This window comes from Lipotes vexillifer, unplaced genomic scaffold, assembly GCF_000442215.2.
Source record: "Lipotes vexillifer unplaced genomic scaffold, Lipotes_vexillifer_v1.1 scaffold418, whole genome shotgun sequence".
Lineage (NCBI taxonomy): Eukaryota > Metazoa > Chordata > Mammalia > Artiodactyla > Lipotidae > Lipotes > Lipotes vexillifer.
In genome coordinates, this window is record NW_006798629.1 from 3,012,463 (window position 1) to 3,037,522 (window position 25,060).

At 40.3% G+C, this 25,060-nt stretch overlaps 1 protein-coding gene across 1 annotated transcript in view; it reads right to left on the reverse strand.

The window, feature by feature from the left end:
* Positions 1–25,060, reverse strand: part of KCNH8 (potassium voltage-gated channel subfamily H member 8) — a 397,642-nt gene that overhangs the window by 227,690 nt on the left and 144,892 nt on the right. Inside the window, exon 3 of the mRNA XM_007470616.1 lies at positions 4,335–4,466. Coding sequence (XP_007470678.1) covers positions 4,335–4,466 — 132 coding nt within the window. The remainder of the gene's footprint in view (positions 1–4,334; positions 4,467–25,060) is intronic.

The following is a 25,060-nucleotide window of genomic DNA, read 5'->3' on the forward strand; positions in this document are numbered from 1 at the left end:
CATCAGTATGAAGCAGAGACTCAATAACACCTAGCTATTTTTATAAAACATGTAGAATATAACAATGACCACAACTCTTTTCTTTTTGGGTGCATTCTGCATTCTCTGTGCCATGTGATTTGCAGATATTATCTCTTATATACCTAAAGTAAGTGTAGACGTGTATGATTACCCCTTTTTATAGGTGAAGAAACTTAGTCTCTGAAAGGGTAAGCAGCTTGTCTAAGGCCTAACAGCCAACACATGTGGAACCAGGGTTTAATCTAAGGTTTAGATGATCCAAACAAAGCATACTGTACCCATTTTGACATCTCCAAACAATCATTCAATATGGAAGGCAGAATGAGTGCTCAATGAATATTGATTGAGTTGCTTAATTCATTATTAATCCACAATTAAATTAATATATTTCTTACTGATATTTCTATAGGGAAAGAGGTAAATAGGGTCTCATGTTAAATTAACTCAGTAATGTTAGACATACATATAGAAGTTATTGGTTTACACACTTTTTCTAAAATGGAAATGAAATATGTGTCAAAAAATGGAAGGAAAATAAAAGGTGCTTAAAATCACCAGATTTCTGCTGAAGTCTCTCTCTCTCTCAATCACACACACACACACACACACACACACACACACAAACATCCCAGATCAGCAGCTGAAAACTGAGTGTCCAAACAGTTCTTTGCATTTTATGCCAATCTTCCATCAATGCTGTTCTTTGTATCCCATAACTTGCTAGTTTTTTCTATAAAATATGTTTTTCCTCCTTTCAAATAAACCCCAGAACAATGTAGACGTTACTGATTAAAGCATTTTTTTTTTAAAGAAGTACAATTTATATCTCTTAAGCAAAGTCCATCATATGAGCCTTGGTAGGGAATTAATTTAATTAACACAAACCGTATTTCTACAACTCAGATGATCTTCAGAGATACATTCGTATGGCATCTGATATCGGGTCACATAAGGCTACATGCTCACCTCGAGTTTTCTAGTGCTGAGATACAATACTGCTCCAATTATACAGAGACATTTTAAGAGTTTTCAAACACATCTTGAAGTTCTAAAAATACCATACGCTAAGGTGTGCCTTTCCTGCAAGACATGGCATCAACTGGTGAATTTTAAGGTATTTTTGCCCTACTAAGAGCAGGTTAAAAAAAGAGAGAAATATGTATACGTATTTTATGATTATTTTATAACTATGCTGGCTTACAATGGTTACTTTGCCTCTATTAAAATACTACATAGTTTTGTGGGACATTTATAACTTAGCAACAGAAAAGAAAATATTCTTGAGTGTTAAATATATATTCAAAATAACACTTAATTTCATATGAAATAATAATCATTTGAGGAACAAAGTCATAAAGCTATAAAAAGATTTAGAGACTTACTAACAAATATTTCAAAATTTCTAAAACATATTCTGCCTTATACAATTAATGTTAAAAGTGCTTTTTGTTTTTCTTTCTTTAAACCTTGCAGGAGATAGTCTTCATATCTTACATGTTCTCTAAACAAAATGGGACTATTATTAAGCATAGTTTAATATATTTATTTAAATAGAAATGCAAAACTCTTTTTTATGATGGAACCTTGGATTAGAGTAATTGTTACTGGTTCCATAGGGTATTCAAATGCGTGCCCTCCACCCCCAAAAGGCAGGTGCAAGCTTTCCTGGGAAAGCAGCTCTGCTAGTGTAACACACCTGGCCTCTGTACTGCTCCTTTATTCAATTCTTCCCAGGGGGAGAGGAGGAATTTAATATGATTGAGTTTGGCATATATGGCGTGGCCCTTGCTCTTCCCTCTCTTTAGGGAGCAGCTGCCTTTGGGAAGCACCTGTTCTGCTCCGGTCCTCCAAGCTTTAAGTTATACCAGAGGGAGCTCTGTCTCTAGTATAGCTCCAACTGGGAGGTAACTTTGCCTAAATCTGGGCTCACTGAGAGGAAGCCCATTTGCTGTTGATAATATGCCACATTCTCTGTTATCGGTTTCTTCAGAAATAAAGGTGATGTGTTGGTCTCCCATCTGCCTTACTCTTATTTCTTTCTCAGTTGGCTCAGAACTTGGGTGGGGAAAAGGAGTGTTTGTACTGAGCTCTTTCAAACCCCAAATGAATAAATATATTTTTACTCCTTTTATCCATTGCAGTCCTCCAAATGGGGGATTTCACCCCTATCTACAGACACCAGAAACACAAGACAAAGATGATGACCTAAATTATATAAAACCATTAGTTATAAGCTTCATGTTCAAAGCAAATCAGGTTGATTAAACTGCCCACTTTGAAGCAAAAAAAAAAAAAAGCCATATTTCTTTCTAAAGATAGTTTTATGTATCTATCTATGCATATGAGTATACATAATATGTACACATATATATTTAATACATAAATAATAATATTATTCAAATAATCCTTATGGTGGCATAATAAAAAATGTACTTGGTCTTTGTGCCTGTTGCTGGCACACAACCCTATAAACCTTGGAATCTCTGGAGGGATGAGTGTCTTTTATGTGCTAATAAATATTTGGTGGTAGGGAAGGGGAGGGTGCCCTAGATTACTTCGGCAGGGCAACACATTGCCAGAAAGACCAGGGCAAGATTAGAGGGCCAGAACTTTTAGCCCCACTCCCTGACCTTCTGGGGAGGGGAGAGGGACTAAAGAATGAGTTGATCACTAATGGCCAGTGATGTAATCAATCTTGCCTACGTAATGAAGCCTCCATGAAAACTCCTACTAAACACCTGAGCACGAGAGCTGATGAACACATCCAGGTGCTGGGAGGGTGGCATGCCCAGGAAAACCACAGCAGCCCCAGGCCCTCTTCCCTATACCTGCCCTAGGCATCTCTTCCCTATGGCTGTTCCAGAGTTAGAGCCTTTACAATAAAAGAAGTGTTCCTCTGCGTTCAGTGAGCTGTTCTAGCAAATTATCAAATCTGAAAAGGATGGGGAGGGTTGTGAAATTCCCGACATTGTAGCCAAGCTGGACAGAAGTGTGTGGGCCCTGGGCACCCCGTACTTGTGACCGGCATCTGCAGGTAGGGTGGGCCCTTATACCTGTGCACTCTGACACTAAATCCAGGTAGTTAGTGTGACCTGAATTAAATTATAGGACACCCAGCTGGAGTCCAGAGAGCTGCAGAACTGGTTGTTGGTATGGAAAAAACCTACATTTGGTATAAGAAGTGTTCTGAGTAAATACAGTTCATACTTACCTTTTGTTTTCCTATAACAGCAAAGAAAATAGTAAAAACAAAACCAAAAACCACGCACACCGATTTCCACACTTTTCTCTCATTGGACAGGTATTACACGTGCTCTAATATCCAAGTAACTTTAAGTATAAGACTGCTCGCCCCTCCTGTATGTAAAATATGCCACAGTGTTTAGTTATGCAAATACACAAGAAAACAGTCCTGCATTTGCAAACATTCCAAATGAGAGAAGTTGGCCGGGGGTCACCAAATAGTTCTCAATTTGTGTTGTCATTTCAAAAGACATAATGTATTTAAAACACTCACACACATTTTTAAAAAGACATAGTTGTTGAAACATCAAAGAGCTGGTTCTCATAAAGAACTTAATATACAGGAAGTCCCTACAATGACAATTGCCTTTTCTCTGGTCACCAAAATATCTAATCCTACTTTTGTTTAAATGAAATAATATGGGCATTTTTTTCAGTGTTACTTTTTGTCTGCTTACATGAATGCAGGGTATTTCCTCATAAACTATAGACACAAGCTATAAAGTAAGCAATATAAAGTATTATAATACTTTAAAGATCATTGAAGAGCTTGTCTGTGTCTTAAAACAAATTATTATTGCAAAATACAGGTACGCATTTGCAACGTTCCACGCTAACAAGCACTAAACTTGAGTTCTGGATTTTGGGTATAAAATGAAATCTTGCACTTCTAAGTTCTGAACTACTGCACATTAGATGAAACTGAGAGCAGTATTTTTAATCACATCATTTTAACTTCACTCATTGCTATCAATGTATATTCTTCCCTGATAAAACAAGGTGGTGTGAATCTGTGTATTCTGATAAATTGTTTTCCCATCCTCATTCTCCTCGACCAGGAGTATAAACTTCTGGTTCCTATCAAGTGAGTTTTTATTACAAAGAGGAAAATGCAAATTCATGTGAGTCTCTGTGATTTGGGGATAGGCACCAAATACTGACTGCTAAGAGTTATGAATATTTATCTGTTGCTGTTATTAAAAACACATTTTTTTTCCTACCAGAGTATTTGAATAAACAATTTCAAAATGTTACTCCATCTGTCAATGTTTTCTGAAAACAGTACAAACCTTCTTTTTTATCTTCTGGAGTAATCTTCACTTTTGTATCTGTTATATCTTTGAATGAGGCCAGAAAAAGGACCACATCTCCTTTCTCATTCTTTATAGGGACAATATCCAATAGGCACCAAAATGGAGACCCTGCAACGGTAATAAAAATACAAATCAACCACTGCCTTGTGTCTTTTTCTATGAAAATCACATCATTTGTGGTATAGTTAATAAAGTCCTTACTGTTTTCTTCTATCCCACGAGTCTCCCCCAAAATCTTAAAAATGTCAGTTTTCAGACTCCATAAATGTCTAGCCTCTAATGCATATTTCTTCATTCCCAAATGAAGTGCTTTCTCTGAAAATAAGGGAGTATTTTAAACAAAACCACTAGTCTGTGCTGAGACCTTTCTGCTTATGTCATTCAAATTTGTATTTCTTCTTTGAATGTATTGATGTTGAAGCATTCCACTTGATGAAACTCTGCCCCTTCCCGCCTGAAGCACACACTGGCTCCTAAATGAAGACTTTTGTTTGATATGAGTTTGCTAGAGGTTTATTTAGTCCATTTAAAAATCAATGCTTGGGCTTCCCTAGTGGCGCAGTGGTTGAGAGTCCGCCTGCCGCTGCAGGGGACACGGGTTCGTGCCCCGGTCCGGGAAGATCCCACATGCCGCGAAGCGGCTGGGCCCGTGAGCCATGGCCGCTGAGCCTGCGCGTCCGGAGCCTGTGCTCCGCAACGGGAGAGGCCACAACAGTGAGAGGCCCGCGTACCGCAAAAAAAGAAAAAAAAAAAAGAAAAAAAAAAAAGAAAAAAAAAAAAGAAAAAAAAAAAAGAAAAAAAAAAAAGAAAAAAAAAAAAGAAAAAAAAAAAAGAAAAAAAAAAAAGAAAAAAAAAAAAGAAAAAAAAAAAAGAAAAAAAAAAAAGAAAAAAAAAAAAAAATTTTTGGGACCAAAAAGGCCAAAAAAAAAAAAAAAAAAAAAAAAAAAAAAAAAAATCAATGCTTGTGCACCAGAATGGCTAAAAGAAAAAAAGATGGAAAACACCAAATTTTGGGAAGGATGTTGCAGAGTCATTTGACCTCTCCTACATTACTGACTCGTTGCCAGTTAGTACATATACTTTAAAAACTGTTTGGCAGTATCAAGATCTATTATCACAATACATTATATGGTAATGGGAATGGATGAATATCACTAACATAATGCTGAGCAAAAATAACCAGACCCAGAGGAGTAGAATCCATTTAAATGAAGTACAAACATAGGCAAAACAAATCTAGGGTTTAAGAGGTCAGGTTAGTGGTTACCTTTGGGAGATCGTGATTCGGAGGGGACACGGGTCAGGGTGTTCTGCGATGCTGGTCCATATCTTTCATGACCTATATGTTGATTGCATAGGAGTATTCAGGTTTTGAAAGTCATCAAACTCTGTACTCGTGTGTATTTTTCAGGGTATATATTTTATTTCAAGAAAATATTCTTTTTTTTTTTTTTTTTTTGCGGTACGCGGGCCTCTCACTGTTGTGGCCTCTCCCGTTGCGGAGCACAGGCTCCGGACGCGCAGGCTCAGCGGCCATGGCTCACGGGCCCAGCTGCTCCGCGTCATGTGGGATCTTCCCGGACCGGGGCACGAACCCGTGTCCCCTGCAGCGGCAGGCGGACTCTCAACCACTGCGCCACCAGGGAAGCCCAAGAACATATTCTTAAAAGTGATACTCAGACTCATAAAAAAGGATGAAATAATGCCATTTGCAGTGACATGGATGGACCTAGAGATTGTCATACTGAGTGAAGTAAGCCAGACAGAGAAAGACAAATATCATATGATATCACTGATATGGGGAATCTAAAAAAAAATGGTACAAATGAACTTATTTACAAAACAGAAGGAGCCACAGATGTAGAAAACGAACTTATGGTTACCAAGGGGTAAAGTGGGGGAGAGATAAATTGGGAGATTGAGATTGACGTATATACACTACTATACATAAAATAAATAACTAATAAGGACCTACTGTATAGCACAGGGAACTCTACTCAATACTCTGCAATGACCTATATGGGAAAAAAATCTTAAAAAAGTGGATATATGTACATGTAAAACTGAATCACTTTGCTATACAGCAGAAACTAACACAACATTGTAAATCAACTATACTCCAATAAAAATTAATTTTAAAAGTGATATTCAAGTTCAATTCTATTCTTTGAGCAAAAGAACCATGAGAAATATCATTAACAGACTCAAGTTCAAACCTAAGGCTTATATTTTGAAAAGTTTTTGTATATTTCAAAATACATATTAAAAATATATTAAAATTCCAGTACTAGATTTTCTACTGAAAAGCATTCCTGGGCAGAAACATTTGAAGTTGATGAAAAAGTTATTGCTTAAAAACTAGTGTTGATCTATTCACACATAATTTTCCTACACTTTTATTTGATGGGAAAAAATCTGAATTTCCATCTTATTTGGGAATTGATTTCAAAGCTGGGTATACGACAAAAATCACAGAGTCAGAAATATCTTTGATGTTTTAACTTGCTTTGTATATACTGTGTTAGATCTCACACTTTCCAACACAGCGGTATATCCATCCAGCCTTGGAATCTCTCATTTTTCTTCAATAGAGCACCAGACGAGCAGCTGATTTGTATTTAGCGTCCATCTGACATAAAAATCGTATTTTACTATAGCTGCTGGGGTATTTTTATTGAAAATGTGTGGTTAAGTACACATGTAATAAATGTATGTGTAATGTGCTGCTATTTATAAAGTATGCCTTGAATATGTACCTGTTCCCCCACATCCTCCTTATTGTTTAGTGGCATGATTTCCTTCTTGTGCTTTTGACTCAGACACATGGTTTCCTTTCATTCACCTTCCCAAATATCTATGCCACAGCAATCCCATCTCAATACCCCATCACCAGGCTCCAGAAAACCTAGAATCTATGGCTTATCACCAGGGCTCCAACATCAATCAGCCACGACACCATGGGAAGTCAATTAACATTTCTGCAGCGAGATTCCCTCGACTGTAATGTTCTCACATCCTCCTGTCCAGGGTAGATATAGTAACCCCAAGAAACATGAAATGATAAGTCAATGTTATTGTCTATGATTAATGAAGAAACCTCATAAATGAGCCATATCCCTGGCCAAACACTGCTCTCTCCCTCATCCCAGAATGGCTCTTACTTCCAATTTCTGTCTATGATTACCATTACAACTTGGGAGCCTTTTTCCCTAATGCTGTAGCTACGGTAGGAACAAAAAGAACCATCAGGCCAAGCTATCAATCACACCCTAGAGACAGTAATCGTGGGGACTTGGAGAATGGCATGAATCTAATATTTTGGTTCACACTTTAAAACATCTGTCAATTTCCTTGCAGGAACATCACCCAAATCAGAATAGAGACTATTAGTTTTCCTGAAAGTCATTCGATCTATGCACTCAGACAAGCATCATTATTGTCTCCACAGAGTCTCCTCACAGACGTGCCAGTGTATTTTAAAGAAAAGCAAAAGCACAAAATGAGGTGAAAGCCAAGGAAACAGCTGCCAACATAACAATATTCTCTAATCAGCCATGATGCACGGGCGTCATGTCATAGCATGCTCTGGAAGAGTTGAAAAATCACTTTGAAATTTGTCTTTCAGGATATGAGATGTGATCTTTGACATTTTATAAATTCATTAGAAACTTCATTAATATGGGTCCTTATAAATCCAAATTTTGTAATGAGTTGTCATGAGCTAAGCTAATGTCAACCTCCCCATTAAATACATGGCAAAAAAGTGAATCAGGGAAACAGCGTAAGAGACATATAGGCCTATTTTTTTTCCTCCCTCTCTCCCTCCCTTCCTTCCTCCCTCCCTCTCTTGCTTCCTTCCTTTTTCCCCTCCCTTCCTCTTTCCTCCTTCCTTTCCTTCCTTCCTTCCTCCTTTCCTTCTTTCCTTCCTCCCTCCCTCCCTTCCTTTCTTCCTTCCTTCCTTCCTCCTTTCCTTCCTTTCTTCCTCCCTCCCTCCCTTTATCCCTCTTTCTTTCTTCCTTCAACTGCTCCTTCATATTTATCCACACCAACTTCCTTACAAATATGGCTTTGGGTACCTCTAAAGTTAGAAAGCAAAGCATAAGCCACTTGTTTCATCTTCCAGAAAAAGAGGATCGATGCTAAAACCTACCAATCAGGCTCAAAGCAACACCCTTCACACTTACTTTGCTCTCTTAGCCTTCCCTTCCCTGCTGTCCTCAACCTCTCCGTCCTGGCTCTCTGACAAAACCTTCAGCCTTGCACACTGTAATAACTCAAAGCAATGCCCCAGGGTCTGCTGCTTCCTCTCTTACCCATGGGTACAGTGATGATCATGCAATGTCTTTCAGTCAACAGCGCCCCAGGCCTGGTACAATAAATCTCTCTTAGCGTTAAGGAGGGAGGGAGAAAATCCCTCAGCCTCCAATCCAGAGATGGGAAGGATTCTTAAAAGTAGGGTTAGAGGCAGAACTTGTGTGTCAATGTTAACTCCTTCTGTATATAGCAGCCGTAGTTACCATATGGGTTGGTGAACGCTAAAACAGATGAGTCTCTGCCAAGATTTAAGCTAGTAACACCTTTAATTTCCATGGATAAATACAATTCATGGGCGAAAACAGGGTTTATACCCTCTACGGTAAACTGTATTTTCGGAATTGCGTAAATAATTACACAGAGTTTAAACCTGGTGGAATGTCCCATGTCTCCATTTTTGGTACTTTCTTTTCCTTCATTGGGAAACAAGGGTGCAAGAGAATTTGACTTGCTAATATTTACAATGAAAAGAAGACATATGCTTTCCATATACCCCTAAAAGATTATATTTTGCAATAAGTGAACACTAATGAAAAAGTTTCTAGTATGAGTTCATGGTTTAATAACTTAATACAAGGAGGTACAGATATAAAGAATATTGAGTTGTGAGTCGTTCCCTTCTCTTTAGTGACTGGCTGTGTTGCCATGATGGGACACAGGTTGTGTTTCCCAATTTAACGCAACAGAAAGTGGGATGGGGACCCTTAGCATGTCCCTCGTATCAAGCAGGATTTTGATTGGATTTTTAATGGTAAATATGTGTGACCTTTAGTTTTTGAAATTATGGCTACAAAAATATAATATCCTGAGTGTTAACAGTGTTAACAGCATCAGTATCGTGTGACCTAGACATTTTCAGGCACTCCTCATATTTCACAGTAAATCTGATCTTGTTCTCTATAACCATTGTCTCAGTGCTACGTACTCCATGGTGTGATGACAGGTTTGACAATTTTTAGAAATTAGTCCAGGGGATATAATATTGGGAAGGTGTGGCCAAAGGGCGGCAGGTGTGTAAATAAGGCACTGCTAATGGTGGCTGCATGACGGGACCCTCATATCTGTAGCAGAAAGCACAAGACATTGATGAGCATCTCAAGCGAGTCTGCGCAGAGCTGTAGTTGCCCCTCCCCCTTATCACAGTTGTTTCTGCCTTGTTCTGGCCCTAACCATCTCTCACCCACTCTTCAAAGGTGTTCTCCCTACCTTTAGTTTTCTCCCTATGCTGCTTCCAAGAATCTGTGTAAATAGAGTGTCCTGATTAAAAATACCCAATGGCTTTTCACAGCTTGCTTAAAAAATTAACATAGCATTCCAGAGACTCTTTATCAATATGGAAAGTCTATTTTCATGGAACTAGAAAGGTAAATAGGAAGGGGATGGGTCATGTGAAGTGGTGATCAAAAATAAGGATCAGATTAAAAAGGAGGGGGAAGTCCCAGGAAGCACCCAGAGCTGCGTGGGAGATAAGCCCTACAGCAGCCTCCCCAGCACTTCCTGGTGTTTGTACCATTCTAAGTGATGAAAGCAAGGATTCTTTGGTGAAATAGCAGGTAAAGGCTTCACTCTATCTGCAAGAAACACTTCTTCAAAGGACCATCCATCTCTAGTGCAGCCTATACGTGTTTCAGATCTGTGCTCAGTTGCCAGTGAATTTGTCCTGGGTGGACACCCTCCTCCAAATGCCCCAGGATCCTAATGCACTGGGGCCCTGACGCCTTGTGCAGCAGTGGAGGGTAGAGTTGGGTTGGTGGGACATGAAGTGAGCCAGCTGGAGACCTCCCTGAGTGGGCAGTGGTAAAGACACCTCTCATTTCAATGTCTGATGAAAAATGAGGCTCTCAGAAAACAATGTGTTTTAAATTTGTTTCTTTATAGAAAAAAAAATAGACTGGGAGAATACACACAAAATATTCATAGTGGTGGATTGTAGGATTACAGTTTCTTCTTTTTTCCTTTTCTCATATCCCTGCTTTCAGTTTTGCTAGAATAAGCATGACGGAATTTTTAGTGGGATTCTGGCAACTCTAGAGCTTTGGAATAAGAAATGAAAGGAGTCCAGGACTGGGTGATAAGAGTGATGAGGTCATATTTCTAGGGAGATCACTTTGTATGTATTCTCCATGATTTAAATTCTCACAGATATTCCATTTCAAAGTCTAAGAAAAGTTCCATGTTAAGTTAGGGTAACTAAAAAAAAAAAGAGGGAAAGAAAGAAAAGGAAAAATGAAAGGAAGAAAGGAGGCATAGATACAAATCAACTGATGCTTAGCTGAATTGAATGTGCCCAGTTTGTTTTTTCTTCCTCTTTCCATTTTGTTCCAAGTTTCCTTTCTCCTTAAATGAAAGTACTTTACTCCTCTCCCAGGAGTGTTCATTGGCATCTCTCAGAAATCTCTAATAATTTGGAACGAGAGGGGCTTGGGAACTTGAGATCCAAAAAATATTTCCAAGATGTGCTTTACTCAATAATTCCAACATGCTTGCTCAACAAATCATTTACTATAGTTTTGACCAATAGTTATTACTTGCTGTAAGAAAACCAAACAGCTTCTGATGATTAAACACAGAAAATTCTTACCTATAACTGAAAGAATTTTTCACATATGGGTAGCCACAAATTCATCTGGGATAGGTTTGGAGGAAGAGCCCAGATAACTGCGTATGGTCCAATGAGAAACAGATAAGGGATTCCTGACAATGTAATGCACACAACAAGGACCTAGGGATAGCTGTCATTTATTAAGCTTCCATTTTATGCTAAACACTGAGTCACAAGCTTTGTATGTATTCCATCTAAACTTCTCATTGATCACCTTGACCAACATTATCAGAAACTGAAACACATTTTACAAATGTGGAAATTGAGATGTGTAGTATTTTCTTCAGGGTCACACAGCTAAGAGCAGGATTTAAACACAAATCTGAGTTTGATTTCCCATGTTGCCTTACTATAATCTTCTGGGAATGATCGTATTCTGTGAACAATGTTTTAGAAACTGGATTTCATTTTCATTTAATCTTTCTATCCATGCTATAGAACATCAGGATACATATTCTTTTTAAAATGTCATAAGAGATAAAAGTGAAATAAAGCCTTTGGATAATCAACAAATTTCCCTCTCAACCTCTGAAGAAGAGTAGAACCTCTATTTGTTTTTTTGTTTGTTTGTTTGTTTTTTTGCGGTACGCGGGCCTCTCACTGCTGCGGCCTCTCCCGTTGCGGAGCACAGGCTCCGGACGCGCAGGCTCAGCCGCCATGGCTCACGGGCCCAGCCGCTCCGCGGCATGCGGGATCCTCCCAGACAGGGGCACGAACCCGTGTCCCCTGCATCGGCAGGCAGACTCTCAACCACTGCGCCACCAGGGAAGCCCAGAACCTCTATTTGAAACAAGATTCGGCTACTTTAGCTCTAGACTGGAATATATCTCTCATTTAGGTACACATGGCTCTAATTCTTAAATTTGCTTCAAGTAGCCAATGAGACAATGGGATCTGAAAACCACCACTGGTGACACTTTTAATCCCCTCCTTGAAACAACGAGGATGCATTCATAAAAGCTTCATTATCACAGACTTTAGGCATAGTTGCCAAAGTCATTAATGCATGTAGCACCGTATTCTGACCTTAGTCACAAAACCTTTGCTTGACCCCCTCCTCCCAGGATGTTTCTGCCTCTTTCCTAGAATGGTGATCTCTGTGCCATAGTAGCTCTAGGTAGGATGCAGAGCAACATCCCCTGTGTTCATCTCTTCTAAGACTGGAAATAACAAAGAGAACTGAGCCCAAATCAACGCTGAGCCATGGCTCTCTCTTCAGTGATGCTCTAGGGGAAAGAAGGACAGATGTGCTGAACCATTGTTAGTGAGCAGATAAATGTCTGATCCAACAGGCTTGGCTCCATGATTGCTACTTGTAAGCCACTTCTTTCTGAGAACAAGGCGCTGAAACAAACTCACTCCCTTGATACTTGACTTTAAGCAAAGCAATTTAAAATTTCTTCAAACTTGGCAGTTGTTCAGTGAAAAAGAACTTGGTTTAAATGAGAATTGGAAGATCAAGTTAACCCTCTCTAATTGCACAGGGCTTTAGTGGGAGAAATCTATGGTCTTTGTAGGGCAACGGGAATAATTGTTGGCACCAAAAAAGCTTAATGCCGACATAAACACAGCATGTTTAAGGGGGTCTGGGACTGTGCAACTACTTAGTTTAGGACCCAAAAGAAAATATTTGGAGATTACATTGCAAGCAAATGGACATAAAGTTATTCATTCATTCAACAAATTTTTACTGAGTGCCTGCCATGGCTGGGAAATGTTTTAAGTGTTTGGATACACATCAGTGAAAAAAACAGAACAGATCTCTGTCCTATGCCCTGAGAGAACTTACATTGTGCTTCGGAGAGAAAAACAATAAATTATAAATAACTGTATAGTTTATTAGAGGGTTTTAAACGCTACAGCAGAAAGAAAAAGTAGAACAGGGTAAAGGCATATAGAATGTAGGAAACGGCAGTATAGGGCTGTAGCATGACATTCGTAAGTGCTACTTAATATTGCTTTTGGATATTAATAAGTGATTTGTGTGTTATTGCTGGTCCTCTTAGAAGCAAATGATGAGTAGATTATGATGCAGATCTGAGGTCAAGCAAAGGAGAAAGAAAGGAAGAAAATTGGATGGCAGTGTCTTAAACCTCAGTGCAGTTCTAAGGAAAGTTCACCAAGGCCATCGAGGAGTCATCTAGCCAAGCCAATCATCAGAGCTTCACCGCATCTCCTAGGACCAGACCTGTCTTAGCAGCCCTGCTTCACTACGTCACTGGCTGGTAGCAGCCCCTGGAAAGTCTGGCCTGTGCCAACACAATGATGTGTTTCAGAGGACAGTAGCTGGGGTCATCAGCCATACTCTCCTGTAATCAGAGATACGAGACGCACGTTCTCATGGTTGCTACAATTAGTATAGTAGATATCTCATATGTTTGGCAGACTAGCATCCTTGCCCCTTCCTCGTGTCACTGCACCTCCATGTTCCACTGGAGATGAAAACTCCTCTCTGTGTGCAGCCTTGGTAGAACTACCCAACCTGGTGCTCAGACAAGCCCTCACTGGAAGGATAGGCAAATCATCCATGCTGACCAATCATTCTTTCTCTTCTGGTAATTTAAATCTTGACCAGAGGGATCCAAGATCAAAAGTGAAGGAAGCAGATTCATTCAACAATGAAGGCCAGAAAAAACTTGCCAGTTATTCCTGCTACCTAGGCCTCATGAACACTACTGCTTCTTGCCTTTTTCAAAGACTGGTTGCTCATCCCTTTCTTTGGTTCCATAAGTTACAACATATGTTTTTTTTTTGTTTGTTTGTTTTTTGTTTTTTTTTTTTGCGGTATGCGGGCCTCTCACTGTTGTGGCCTCTCCCCTTGCGGAGCACAGGCTCCGGACGCACAGGCTCAGCGGCCATGGCTCACGGGCCCAGCCGCTCCGCGGCATGTGGGATCTTCCCGGACCGGGGCATGAACCCGTGTTCCCTGCATCGGCAGGCGGACTCTCAACCACTGCGCCACCAGGGAAGCCCACAACATATGTTTTCAATAAGTTAATATTTTTGCTTCAGATAACCAGAATCCATTTATATTGCTTACAAAGAACCCTAATTACAAAAATGATATATTTAGAAAAAGACAGTCAAAATCCAGGGATTAGATGACATTGCATATGGTTGAGTCCTGAATTCTTCATTTATTTGCTGGGTATCCTCAGATACAATTTTGACACCTGTTTATACCATATCTGCATACTGGATATACGTCTACTTCTCATGGCTAAGAGCTCTGAAGAGGTCAATACATGCAAAAGTATTTTATACTTTTTGACTAATCATATAAAGTAAGGAGTTTACCTGAATGTGTAATGCTTTAATTCTTTAACTATTAAAAAAATCAGGCATAACTATGGCTCAGTATTAATATTTGTTAAAGCTAGGTGGGTATAGGGTGGGCATTTGTTATAAAAATCTATGTATTTTGTGTATGTATGAAACATTTCATATTTTTTTTAAATTAAGGAAACAGGAGAATTATTCAGCACTTCCTTAAACATCTAATTAAGTATTAAGTTGTAACATACAAAGTCTTTTCAGATTGCTGGAGTTAGAAAAGATCTTTAAAGATGATGACAAGGAACTCTTTATTGTAGAGATGAAGATACTGAGTTCAGAGTGGTTCAGTAAAGAGTGCAAAATGATGAATGTTAATTGTTGAAATGGGAGGGATTAGACCTCAAGTCATATGATTCTCAGTTTTGTGGGCTTTGTGCTGAAACACAGGGCATTTCTCCAAACATTAAAAAAAAAAAAACACCAAAGAAATAATTATCACATGAGTAAATAATCTAATTTTGATATCTTAAAAGGAAAACTTGTACTTATAGATGTTATTGATAAAATAAGCCAGGACATGTAACAAACTCCACATGATAATCAAGTTCTTCTTAAGCAGTTAGGTACAGAATTAGAAACTGTGTTTAAAAGCTTGGGCAAGTAAGGTAAAAGGGATGGAAAATATGTCCTGTGGGAGAAAGCAGAAATTTTGCGATGAGAATTTGGAAACAAGGAAATAGGAATTAAAAAGAGATGGTTAAGGATCTCCTGACAATTCTCCAGTGTATAAATATACGATTGCAGTTTTACGTGTCAATTTGGCACTTTCCAAGAACATGAAGACAACAAACATACTGAGTATTTCCTCCATTGTGCAAACTCGACTCTTAGTGAAGATTCACGAACACTGCACCAGATTGCCCTGAGTCACAACTTGGCAGGCATGTGAGGCAAAACAGTTAGGCGCTTCCTCAATTTCCTGTTTCTTCCCTAAAATAGAGCTGATACTTCACCAGAACTGGAGGCCAAACCCCGGTGCCTAGACAAGCATCACTGGATCCACCAAGCTCAGGGGAGCTCTTAGTACTGACAAACCTGCCCCAAGAGAGCCATCTTATGAAAAACAAATCTGTGCATAACATTTTCTTATTAGCTTCCATATGATTATAGGCATTTTCTTCCAGTAACAATAAAAGTACATTTTGAGCCTATAGCTGTAATTAAAACATGACAATTCAGAATTTCCCTAAAGCACGAGGGCTTCAATTTGATGGTCAGACTAACAGATTTGGTACATCCATCTTCAGAGGTCAACAGACTAGATGGGAAATATTTTTGGCTTTGCCATTCATATAGCCTCTGTCTCAACTACTCAACTCTGCTATTGTAGTGCTAAAACAGTAATTATAAGCAACACAGAAAAAATGAGCATGATTGTTTTCCAATAAAATGTCCTTTGTAAATCAGGCTTCCCCCCAGTTATGGCCCACAGTCCCATTTTGCAAACTCCCTATGTAGAAACCTACAGATTACTGTATATGAGTAGTTAACTCTTGATTCTTTGGAAGTTTCGAACAGACTCTATCCTGCGACAGTATTTAAGAAGCACTATTTGTTAGTGTAAGAACCAGGTAGAGTCTTTGTTTAGGTAGAACCCAGATTCTGAATGCCATAGTGGTACATGCTAAAAGAAGATTATCCAGACAACTGTCTTGTATAGAGCGTAGTTATTTCCTTTCTCTTTTGGTAATGGGAATATACTTAGTTATCCTTCACCTGAAAAATAGGCTTAACTGTCAATGAGCCAGAAGGATCTCTGACAAGGCTTTTCTTCCAGTTCCATCAATAGAAGCTACTTTGGGGCTTTCTGAGCTGCATCATAAAGCAAAATACATGCAAATCAGGAGGCTGAAGGAGTGAAATGGAGATTGTGGTCAAAGAGTCTATACAAAGTCAGGTCAAAGCAAGCTAAAAAATGTGAGAAAAAAGCTAAAAAATGTGAGAAATTTCTTCTCTGGCAGTCTCTTTTATGCACCAAGAAAGACAGGTAGTTTTCCAAATCATTATATATACTCTATACAATCAAACAACCTTAGGCAGAAGGGGATTTTTTTAACCTCCAAACACATTCTGAATTTAATGTTTTCCCATTCAATAGTATCTTTCCTTAGTAGCATTGTTAACAAGATTTCTTTTGCTGTTTGACTCCTATTGTATTTTTGAAACAGAGTGATTTTTTTTTAATTGTGGAACATAACGTTTCAAAAGATAATTTAGTGGACTCAAAATTGAAGAATTCTGAGGAAGTCAAGACTTCAGGAAAAATAGCTCTCCTTATCATAGATGAAATCAGCTCTCCGGTTACAGCTTATTTTACTGCCCTTCAATAGAGATGTTCCAGACATAAGATCTTTTTTTTCACTTGATGTCATTTTTAATAATGATGCTTCTTGGACCCTTCTTACCAGTGTTCTATAGATTAGTAAATATTAAAAAAAAAAAAAAAAAAAAAAAAAAACATTTTTAATAATGATGCTTCTTGGACCCTTCTTACCAGTGTTCTATAGATTAGTAAATATTAAAAAAAAAAAAAAAAAAAACAAAGACAGAAAACCCCAAATTCACACCCCAGACTTTCCTCCCCTCTCATCTTAAATATACACCCAACAAAGCACAAAAGAGCAGGTAAGGTGACTTCTACAGCAAATGCACGTTTTAGAGACATTCCTGACACTTCCTTCTTTCTCATCCCCCAAACCAAAGAGATCACCCAATCCTTCTAGTAGCTAAACCGGTAAAATTGGTTCTAAATCCATTCACTCTCACTTCTTTATTGGCCACATCCTAGACTAAGCCAGGGTTTCTCAAACTTTAATGTGCAGCAGAATGCCCTGGAGGGCTCCTGAAAGCACAGACTGTTGGGCCCACCTCCAGATCTGATTCAGTAGGTCTGGGCGGGGCCTGATAATTTGCATTTCTCACAGTTCCAGGTGATGCCAATACTACTGGGCTTCACATCACACTCCGAGGAGCACTTGGCTGACGGACCATCACTGCATATGTGCGTTAACTTGCCTTGCATGGCAGCAAAAATAATATTTGAAAAAATGCAACAGTCATGTGACTTCCCTTAGAATGCTTTGACCGCCGTTAGTTAACCAGCAATGGTGTGAATCTGACAGCAATCTGACTCCTGTCTCCCTCCCCACCCCATCTGACACCTGGTTCTCCAGTGACAATGGCCTTCTCTTCTTTTCTCAGATGATGCTGTCTCTCCCAGGACCTTTGTACACGCAGCTCTATTTGCCTAGAATCCTTTCATTCTGTTCTCCATGCAGTCAATTTCTACTTATCTTTCAAAATTCAACTCAAACATCACTTCCTTGATGAAGACTTCCTCGTACCCCAGATTTGGTTGGATCCCTCTGTCATTCCCTCCCATAGCAGCCTGTAATTTTCCTGCAAGTTACTTAACAGGTTGTGTGATTATTTGATGCGTCTTTCTTTCTCAGTAGACTGTAAGGTACAGGAAATCACAGACTATGTCTTCTTTCTCTTGCACTCTCCCACATGCAAAGCAGAGTGCCTGGCCTGAATATGGCAGGTGCTCTAAAGTTTGTGTTAAAAGAATAAAGTTCATCATTAGAAGATGCATTCCAATTTTACAATAATAACATTGCTAGCTGCAAGAGTGATCAGTAACATTTACAAAGCACTCATGTGCCACGCACTGTGCACAGCACTTTACAAGCAATATTTCATTCAAGCTTATGAAGTAGATGTTACTTATTATTGCCATCTTACAGATGAGAAAACTGAGGCTCAGTAAGTTGAAGTTCATTGCCCCAAATCACACAGATTATAAGTGTAGAGAGCTTTTTTTGTCGGACAGATACAAATCTAGACTCATTACTACAGCCAGCATTTATGTGGTTCTTTATATTTTCTATCACTTATTTCCTTTATCGGACCCATCTCTGTTCGCCTCTTACAGACAAGATAAAGTACTGAAAGGGTGAAATGACTTTGCCAAGGTCACATACAGAATGTCAATGGCTGAGCCAGGACCTGAACTCAAGTCTTCACACAGGAAGCTCATAATTTTTCCAGCCAACCATGTTGGAAATGGTAAAAAGGGCTCTCTATAATAAGACAATTTTTACTACATATCTGTTCTCAAATATACATCTGAAAATGTGAATTCACTTGAACATCCTGCCAAGTTGCTAAAGGCCAACAACTGGATTGCTTCTTAGAAAACTCTTTCAGCTTTGAGAGGTATTTCCATGCCAGAGCTTCTAGGCAGAGCAAAAATACTTCTCCCTTTCACATTCGGGGTGGCAGGGGGGGTGGCAGGGGGGGTGGGTCCCATTATCTCCAACACCAAGCACAAGGATTCCTGAGTTATGTGCAAGTTGCTGGCTTTGTCTGAATTTTCAGTGGCTGCCTCTCCAGCTGCTCTCCCCTTGCCTTTTCTTTCCTTTTTTAAAATTTGTATTGGAGTATAGTTGATTTACAATGGTGTGCTAGCTTCTGCTGTACAGCAAAGTGAATCAGTTATACATGTACATATATCCACTCTTTTTTAGGTTCTATTCCCATATAGGTCATTACAGAGTATTGAATAGAGTTCCCTGTGCTATACAGTAGGTCTTTATTAGTTACCTGTTTTATATATAGTAGTGTGTTATGTGTCAATCCCAATCTCCCAATTTATCCCTCCCCTCCCCTTTTCCCCCCGGTAACCATAAGTTTGTTTTCTACTTCTGTGACCTAGACTTTGTCATACTGAGTGAAGCAAGTCAGACGGAGAAAGGCAAATATCATACGATATCACTTATATGTGGAATCTAAAAAGATGGTACATATGAACCCATCTCTCTTGCTTTTTCTTGCCAGCGTTCTCTGGGGGGGCACTCACCTCTCTTGGCTTCCTTATTTGTTTACCTCTTTTGTGCCTGCACTGCTAGCCCCCGAGAGGCAGCTGTGATAGAAAAGACTTAAGAGAAGAGGGATGTGGATGAATAAACCTCCAGACCCCAGTCCTGAAACCCTGAATTAAGGACAACCTGGTCACTTCCTGGGCAAACATATGTTGATTTAGTAACCTGGCAGAAAACTCCAGAATGCCACTTCCTCTATCTGTGCAAGCTATTTATGTAAAAAGGAAAAACATATCCTGGCAATGGAATCAATTTCTGCCTAGACACGGAAAGAAAAGGGAAGGATGGGGTCAGAGGCCTAAGGAAACTTGGAAGAAGAGGGAACTATGAGTGAGAAACAAAAGGGCAAAATGAGCTCACGGGAGACAGACCCATACAGTGTCTCAGGGTTATTCCTATATGGGAGAAGTACAGGGATTCATTTGAAACAGCAAGAGAAATATTTTCATTCAGTAAGCAAGTATCTATTAAGCATTTCTTAAGTATCAAGGACTGTTTTAGGCATGTAGATACCAGGATTAATATGGAATCAGAAATAAGGACCACTCTCAACTGTGTACAATCTCATGGGGGAGATAGATGTGTGAAGAGAAAGTTATAACACAGGGTGTGTCTCAGTCACTTCTGGGTGCTATAACAAAGCACTGTACAAAGACGGGGGGCTTATAAACAACAGAATTTTGTTTTTCTTAAAGCTATGGAGGCTGGGTGGGCTGGATGTCTGAGTTCAGGGTACCGGCACCATTGGGTTCTGGTGAGGACCCTCTTCCGGGTGGCAGACTGCCAAATTCTCGTTGTGTCTTCACATGGTGGAAAGAGAACGGGCGAGCTCTCTGGCCTCTTCCTATAAGGGCACTAATCTCATTCATGAGGGCTCCACCCTCATGACCTATTACCTCACAAAGACCTCTCCAAATACCACCAAAATGGAATTAGGGTTTCAACATATGAATTTGAGAGGAAATAAAACATTCAGTTCATTGCAGGATGGGACCTACTCTAAAGAATGGAAGCATGATATGAAACAGAAGGATCAGAATGTCACAGCTGGTGAGGGTCTCACAGGTGAGACAGGCTTGAACTGAGTCTTGATGAATTTATTAGCTTAATGTGAGTGGGGGAGGTGGTGGAGTACCAATCCTGGCAGGGAGAACATCAAGTTCAAAGGCACAAGGCAATTTAGAACATGGAACATGTATTTTTTTTAAAAAAAAAAAGCATTAAATAATGAATTAGGCTGAAGTGGGAGTGGGGGGGTAGGGGGGTGCTGTATGGGGATGATGAGTGAGGGGGAGAGTGGAAAAGGGGAAGGATGAGTTTGAAGAGACAGACTACAGACCAGAGAAACCTCATCAGTAGCTTTATATGCAGCCTAAAGAATTTGCATGTATCCTGAGACACTATGAAGCCTTGGTCATAGGATAGTAGTATGATTAGGTTTGCACTGTAGGAAGATGACTTTGGAAGCGATGAGAAGACAGGATTTGAGAGGGCACCATTGGAGATTGGGCGACTAGTACCGATGAAGTGGAATTGCTGCAACCCAGGCGCAGAATCCTGAGAATCTGAACAAGGGCAGAGGCAGGAGGGATGGCTGTCTATATCAGGGCAAAAGGGTCCAAGTGGGAACCCTGGAGGTCTGAATTGCTGGTAACAGTTATTGTGTACATTTGATGGGTGTCACTAAGAAATAGAGCACAGCTCTATTTTTTTATACTTGTAACCACTCAATATTTTATAATTATTCATGTTGGAAGTATACTTTTAGCATGTCTAGAATGGTGCAGTTTTTGTTGTTAATTTTTGTTAATTCATACACAACTTGAAAGAGATAGAGCCTCTTGGCAAAGACATCATAAAATCGTTATAGGATCTCTTTTTAGGTGGTGAGATGTCCATGGCTTTCTGGAAGGGTGTGGGAGGCTGGAAACCAGCCCACACAGCAGGGCTCAGGTTCTCCCCAGGGGCAGGCATTGGACTCAGGCATCTAACTGGGAGGTTCTGAGGGTCTGGCATTCTGAGAGATGGGTTCTTCTTGTTGGGAGAACATGTCAGGGGAGGAAGGGGTACTCGTTAAATGGCTATAATATTCAGAACCGGCCTCACAGGCATGCAACTTGTGTAGTCCACAGTCCCTACACTCAGAAGGGCCCCGAGGCTTTGGTTTCAAGACCTGCTGTTGCCATCTTGAAATTTTTAGTAAGTTTTTTCTAACAAAGGGGTCTGCATTTTCACTTCGCAACTGCAAATTATGTAGCCTGTCCTGACAATGCACGCTGAACCATGGTTATCTCATTTGGTCCTTCATCAGACATCCCTGAGGGTGCCATTGCTGCTCTACTTCAGAGAAGATCAAGCTGATGCTCAGACAAGCAAGGTCGCTGAACTACAGTACACACTTAGTGAGTGGAGAGAGCTAAGATTCTGCCCCAAGTTTTTGATCTCTTTATACTAGCTATTCAGAGCTAGTCCTTGGCCCGGGCACAGGAAATGTAGTGGGAAGACCTTTACCATGGCTTCCTCCAAGTTCAGTATCATTTCTTCCCACCCCAGAAAGAGAGATAACCTTTCAAATAATGAGCTTCTCTTATTTCAAAGGCAACGTGTTTAACTCCAACAAGTCTCAAACATTGCTTGTGGTTATATTTCATTTCTGGCTCCTAAAGATGGGAATAACGAAGAACCACAGGTAGAAAAATGAGTAACTTAATGGATTCTTTTTTTTTTAAGTTCTTTTGTTTCTTCTTTTGAAGTATAGTTTACAATGTTGTGTTAGTTTCAGGTGTGCAGCAAAATGATTCAGTTATATATATATATATATATATATATATATATATATATATATATATTTTTTTTCAGATTGTTTTTCCTTATAGATTATTACAGGATATTTAGTAGAGTTCCCTGTGCTATACAATACATCCTTGTTGGTTATCTATTTTATATATAGTAATGTGTATAAGTTAATCCCAAACTCCTAATTTATCCCCCCACCAACTTAAGGGATTCCTGCCTTCCCAGTCTGCCAGTTATCCCTTGAGAGGTGCCTATAGCACCTGGGAAGTCCAGCCATCCCTACTCAGGGGCCAGGGCAAGTGAGACAGTGCCAGGCCATCCTGGGTGGGGAGCTGGGGTGGCCATGCCTGGCGGCCTGACTCAGTGTTGAAGAGCACAGGGGTCACTGCCAGCACCTGGATTCTGACCCTCCCCCTAACTTCTCTGTGAGTCAGTTTCTTTAACTGTGGGATGGGGGTATTACTAAGATCTGCCTCCAAGGGTTGATGGGAGAAATAATGGGAGAAACAACGCAGGCAAAGAGCAGAGCACAGAGCTTGGCCCACAGTGAACACTCAGCAAATGGGAGCAGTTACTATTTGATGACGTTGTCCGTGTTAAGTCAGGAAGGCTGACCTCCAGGAAGTGAAGGTCCACAGGAATCTAGCTAGCTGGGGAGTAACAATGACTGCTCAGTTGTGGAAGGACGGGCCCGGCTAAGCACTCCCTGATGACTGAAATGAGGCCCTAGTTAGACGTCTGCCTCGCTTTGATCTGATCATCCTGGCTGGAGAGCCAGGGTGAGCACAGGCCCCTTCCATAAACGGTCTGACGTAAAAACTCCTCATTGATTGTACAGTGCAACCTTAACCATGGGTAGAGAAGAACAGGCTTTCTCTCAGAGTAGCTTGTTCAGATATATGCGAAGCAGACCAGGAAAGCTGCCTACATTTATAGGTACAAAGCCTCAACCCAGGCAAGAAAAAAATAAATTGCAAGGCAGGCTTTTCAGTCAAGTGGCACATGCCAGCCCCAGCCAAGTTCTTTCTGAGCCCTTCCCCTTTGGCCACTATTTCTTTGAAGTCCTTAACTGTATTTGCACTTCTGAGCTTCACCTTTTGAATGCCAAAGACACGGGAGGAAAATATAGAACACTAATCTTCTACTGAGATTGAACAGATTCACTGGAGAATCATCATAAATGCATCATAAAATGCTTTCTATTTCAGAGCAGGCAAAGTCTCAAGTAAGGTCCCAGAGGAAGCAGGCTGGAGAAAGTGGCTGAGAGTAGCAAGAACAACCTGACCCATGGTTCTCTAATAACTTAGCTGTAGGGAGCATGGTAGGGTACTTGCTGGCCCTTCAGACATTATGAAAACTGCAAATTTTGCAAGCATTTTTTAAATTCTGCATTTCAGAGTTAAATGTCCTCTTACTAGACACACACACACACCAAAAGTGTTTCTACAAATCTAGATGGGGCATTTAAAAAACATGGCTGCAATGAACATTGGGGTGCACGTATCTTTTCGAATTATCGTTTTCTCCACATATATGTGCAGGAGTGGGATTGCTGGATCCTATGGTAGTTCTAGTTTTAGTTTTTTAAGGAACCTCCATACTGTTCTAACACAACATTGTAAATAAACTGTACTCCAATAGAGTTTTAAAAACAAATTTTAAAAATAAAAATATTTTGGGCACACTTCCTATCAAGAGTTGGGGTCTAGGTGCCCCCGTCACGAATCTGGGTGGACTTATGTATGCTCCATCCACAGTACCGATATGGGATGGAAGAGGTTATGCTAGATGATTTCCTAAAATAGGTCAAGAAAGGTCTCACAACTTCTGCCTGCTTCATGGAAGCCTAGACTACCTGGGGTCCCTGGGGTTAAGGAGGCTATGGCAGACACCTCAGTCCACTATCCCAGCTGATCCCAGACTTTCAAGATGCCAGACCTGAGTGAAGCCATCTGAGATCCTGCAAAGCAGTGCATCTCCCATCTGAACCCCACCTCACAACCAACCTCTGCTAACTCCACGTGGAAGATGAATCACTCAGCCAAGCCCAGCTTGGATTCCTGACCTACAATATTGTAACGCATAAGAGTTTCTATGTTAAGCCACTAAGTTCTAAGGTAGCTCTTCCACAGCTGTAGATAGCTGGAACACTAAATGAACTTTCTTGACTCTACCAGCCTGTAAGAATATGGTTGCACCCATTTCCCAGAAAAAAGTTTCCAAGGTCCCATCCTCACCAGCTCTTCAGGAAAGCAAGTCTCCAAAAGGGCTCTTCACAAATACTTCTAGAATCCAGTGTAAATGTCCCCACAGGCTAGTCTTCTTGGCTTCCAAGCATGCAGCACTCTGCGTTCTGCGCTGCCCTCCAGGCTCACTTGGATGCCCTCAGTTGTGTCAAAGGCACACCCTGAGACAGGCTGGGACCTGGGACCCTTTGCTGCAGTGCTTGCACCTGGACAAACATCTCTTCGAGCAACAAAATACAAAGAAACTATAAGAGACTAAAAATAACTGTGTACATGCACAGTTGGGGCAAGTTACAGACAAGATACAAAAAGACCAAAAAACCCAACTGCTACTTCTGAAGAGCCGGGAGCAAAAGCAGGGTACTGCGCATGCCCCCGACACCACCAAAGGGGTGGGCAAACCACCTAAGCCACACCTTTGGCCCCACCCCTACCCTCACCCCATATAAGGAACCAGCTCGCCCCCCACCCCCATCCCGGGTAAGCGAGCAACGGAATCTGTTGCTTGTTCTTGCTCCCTCCTGC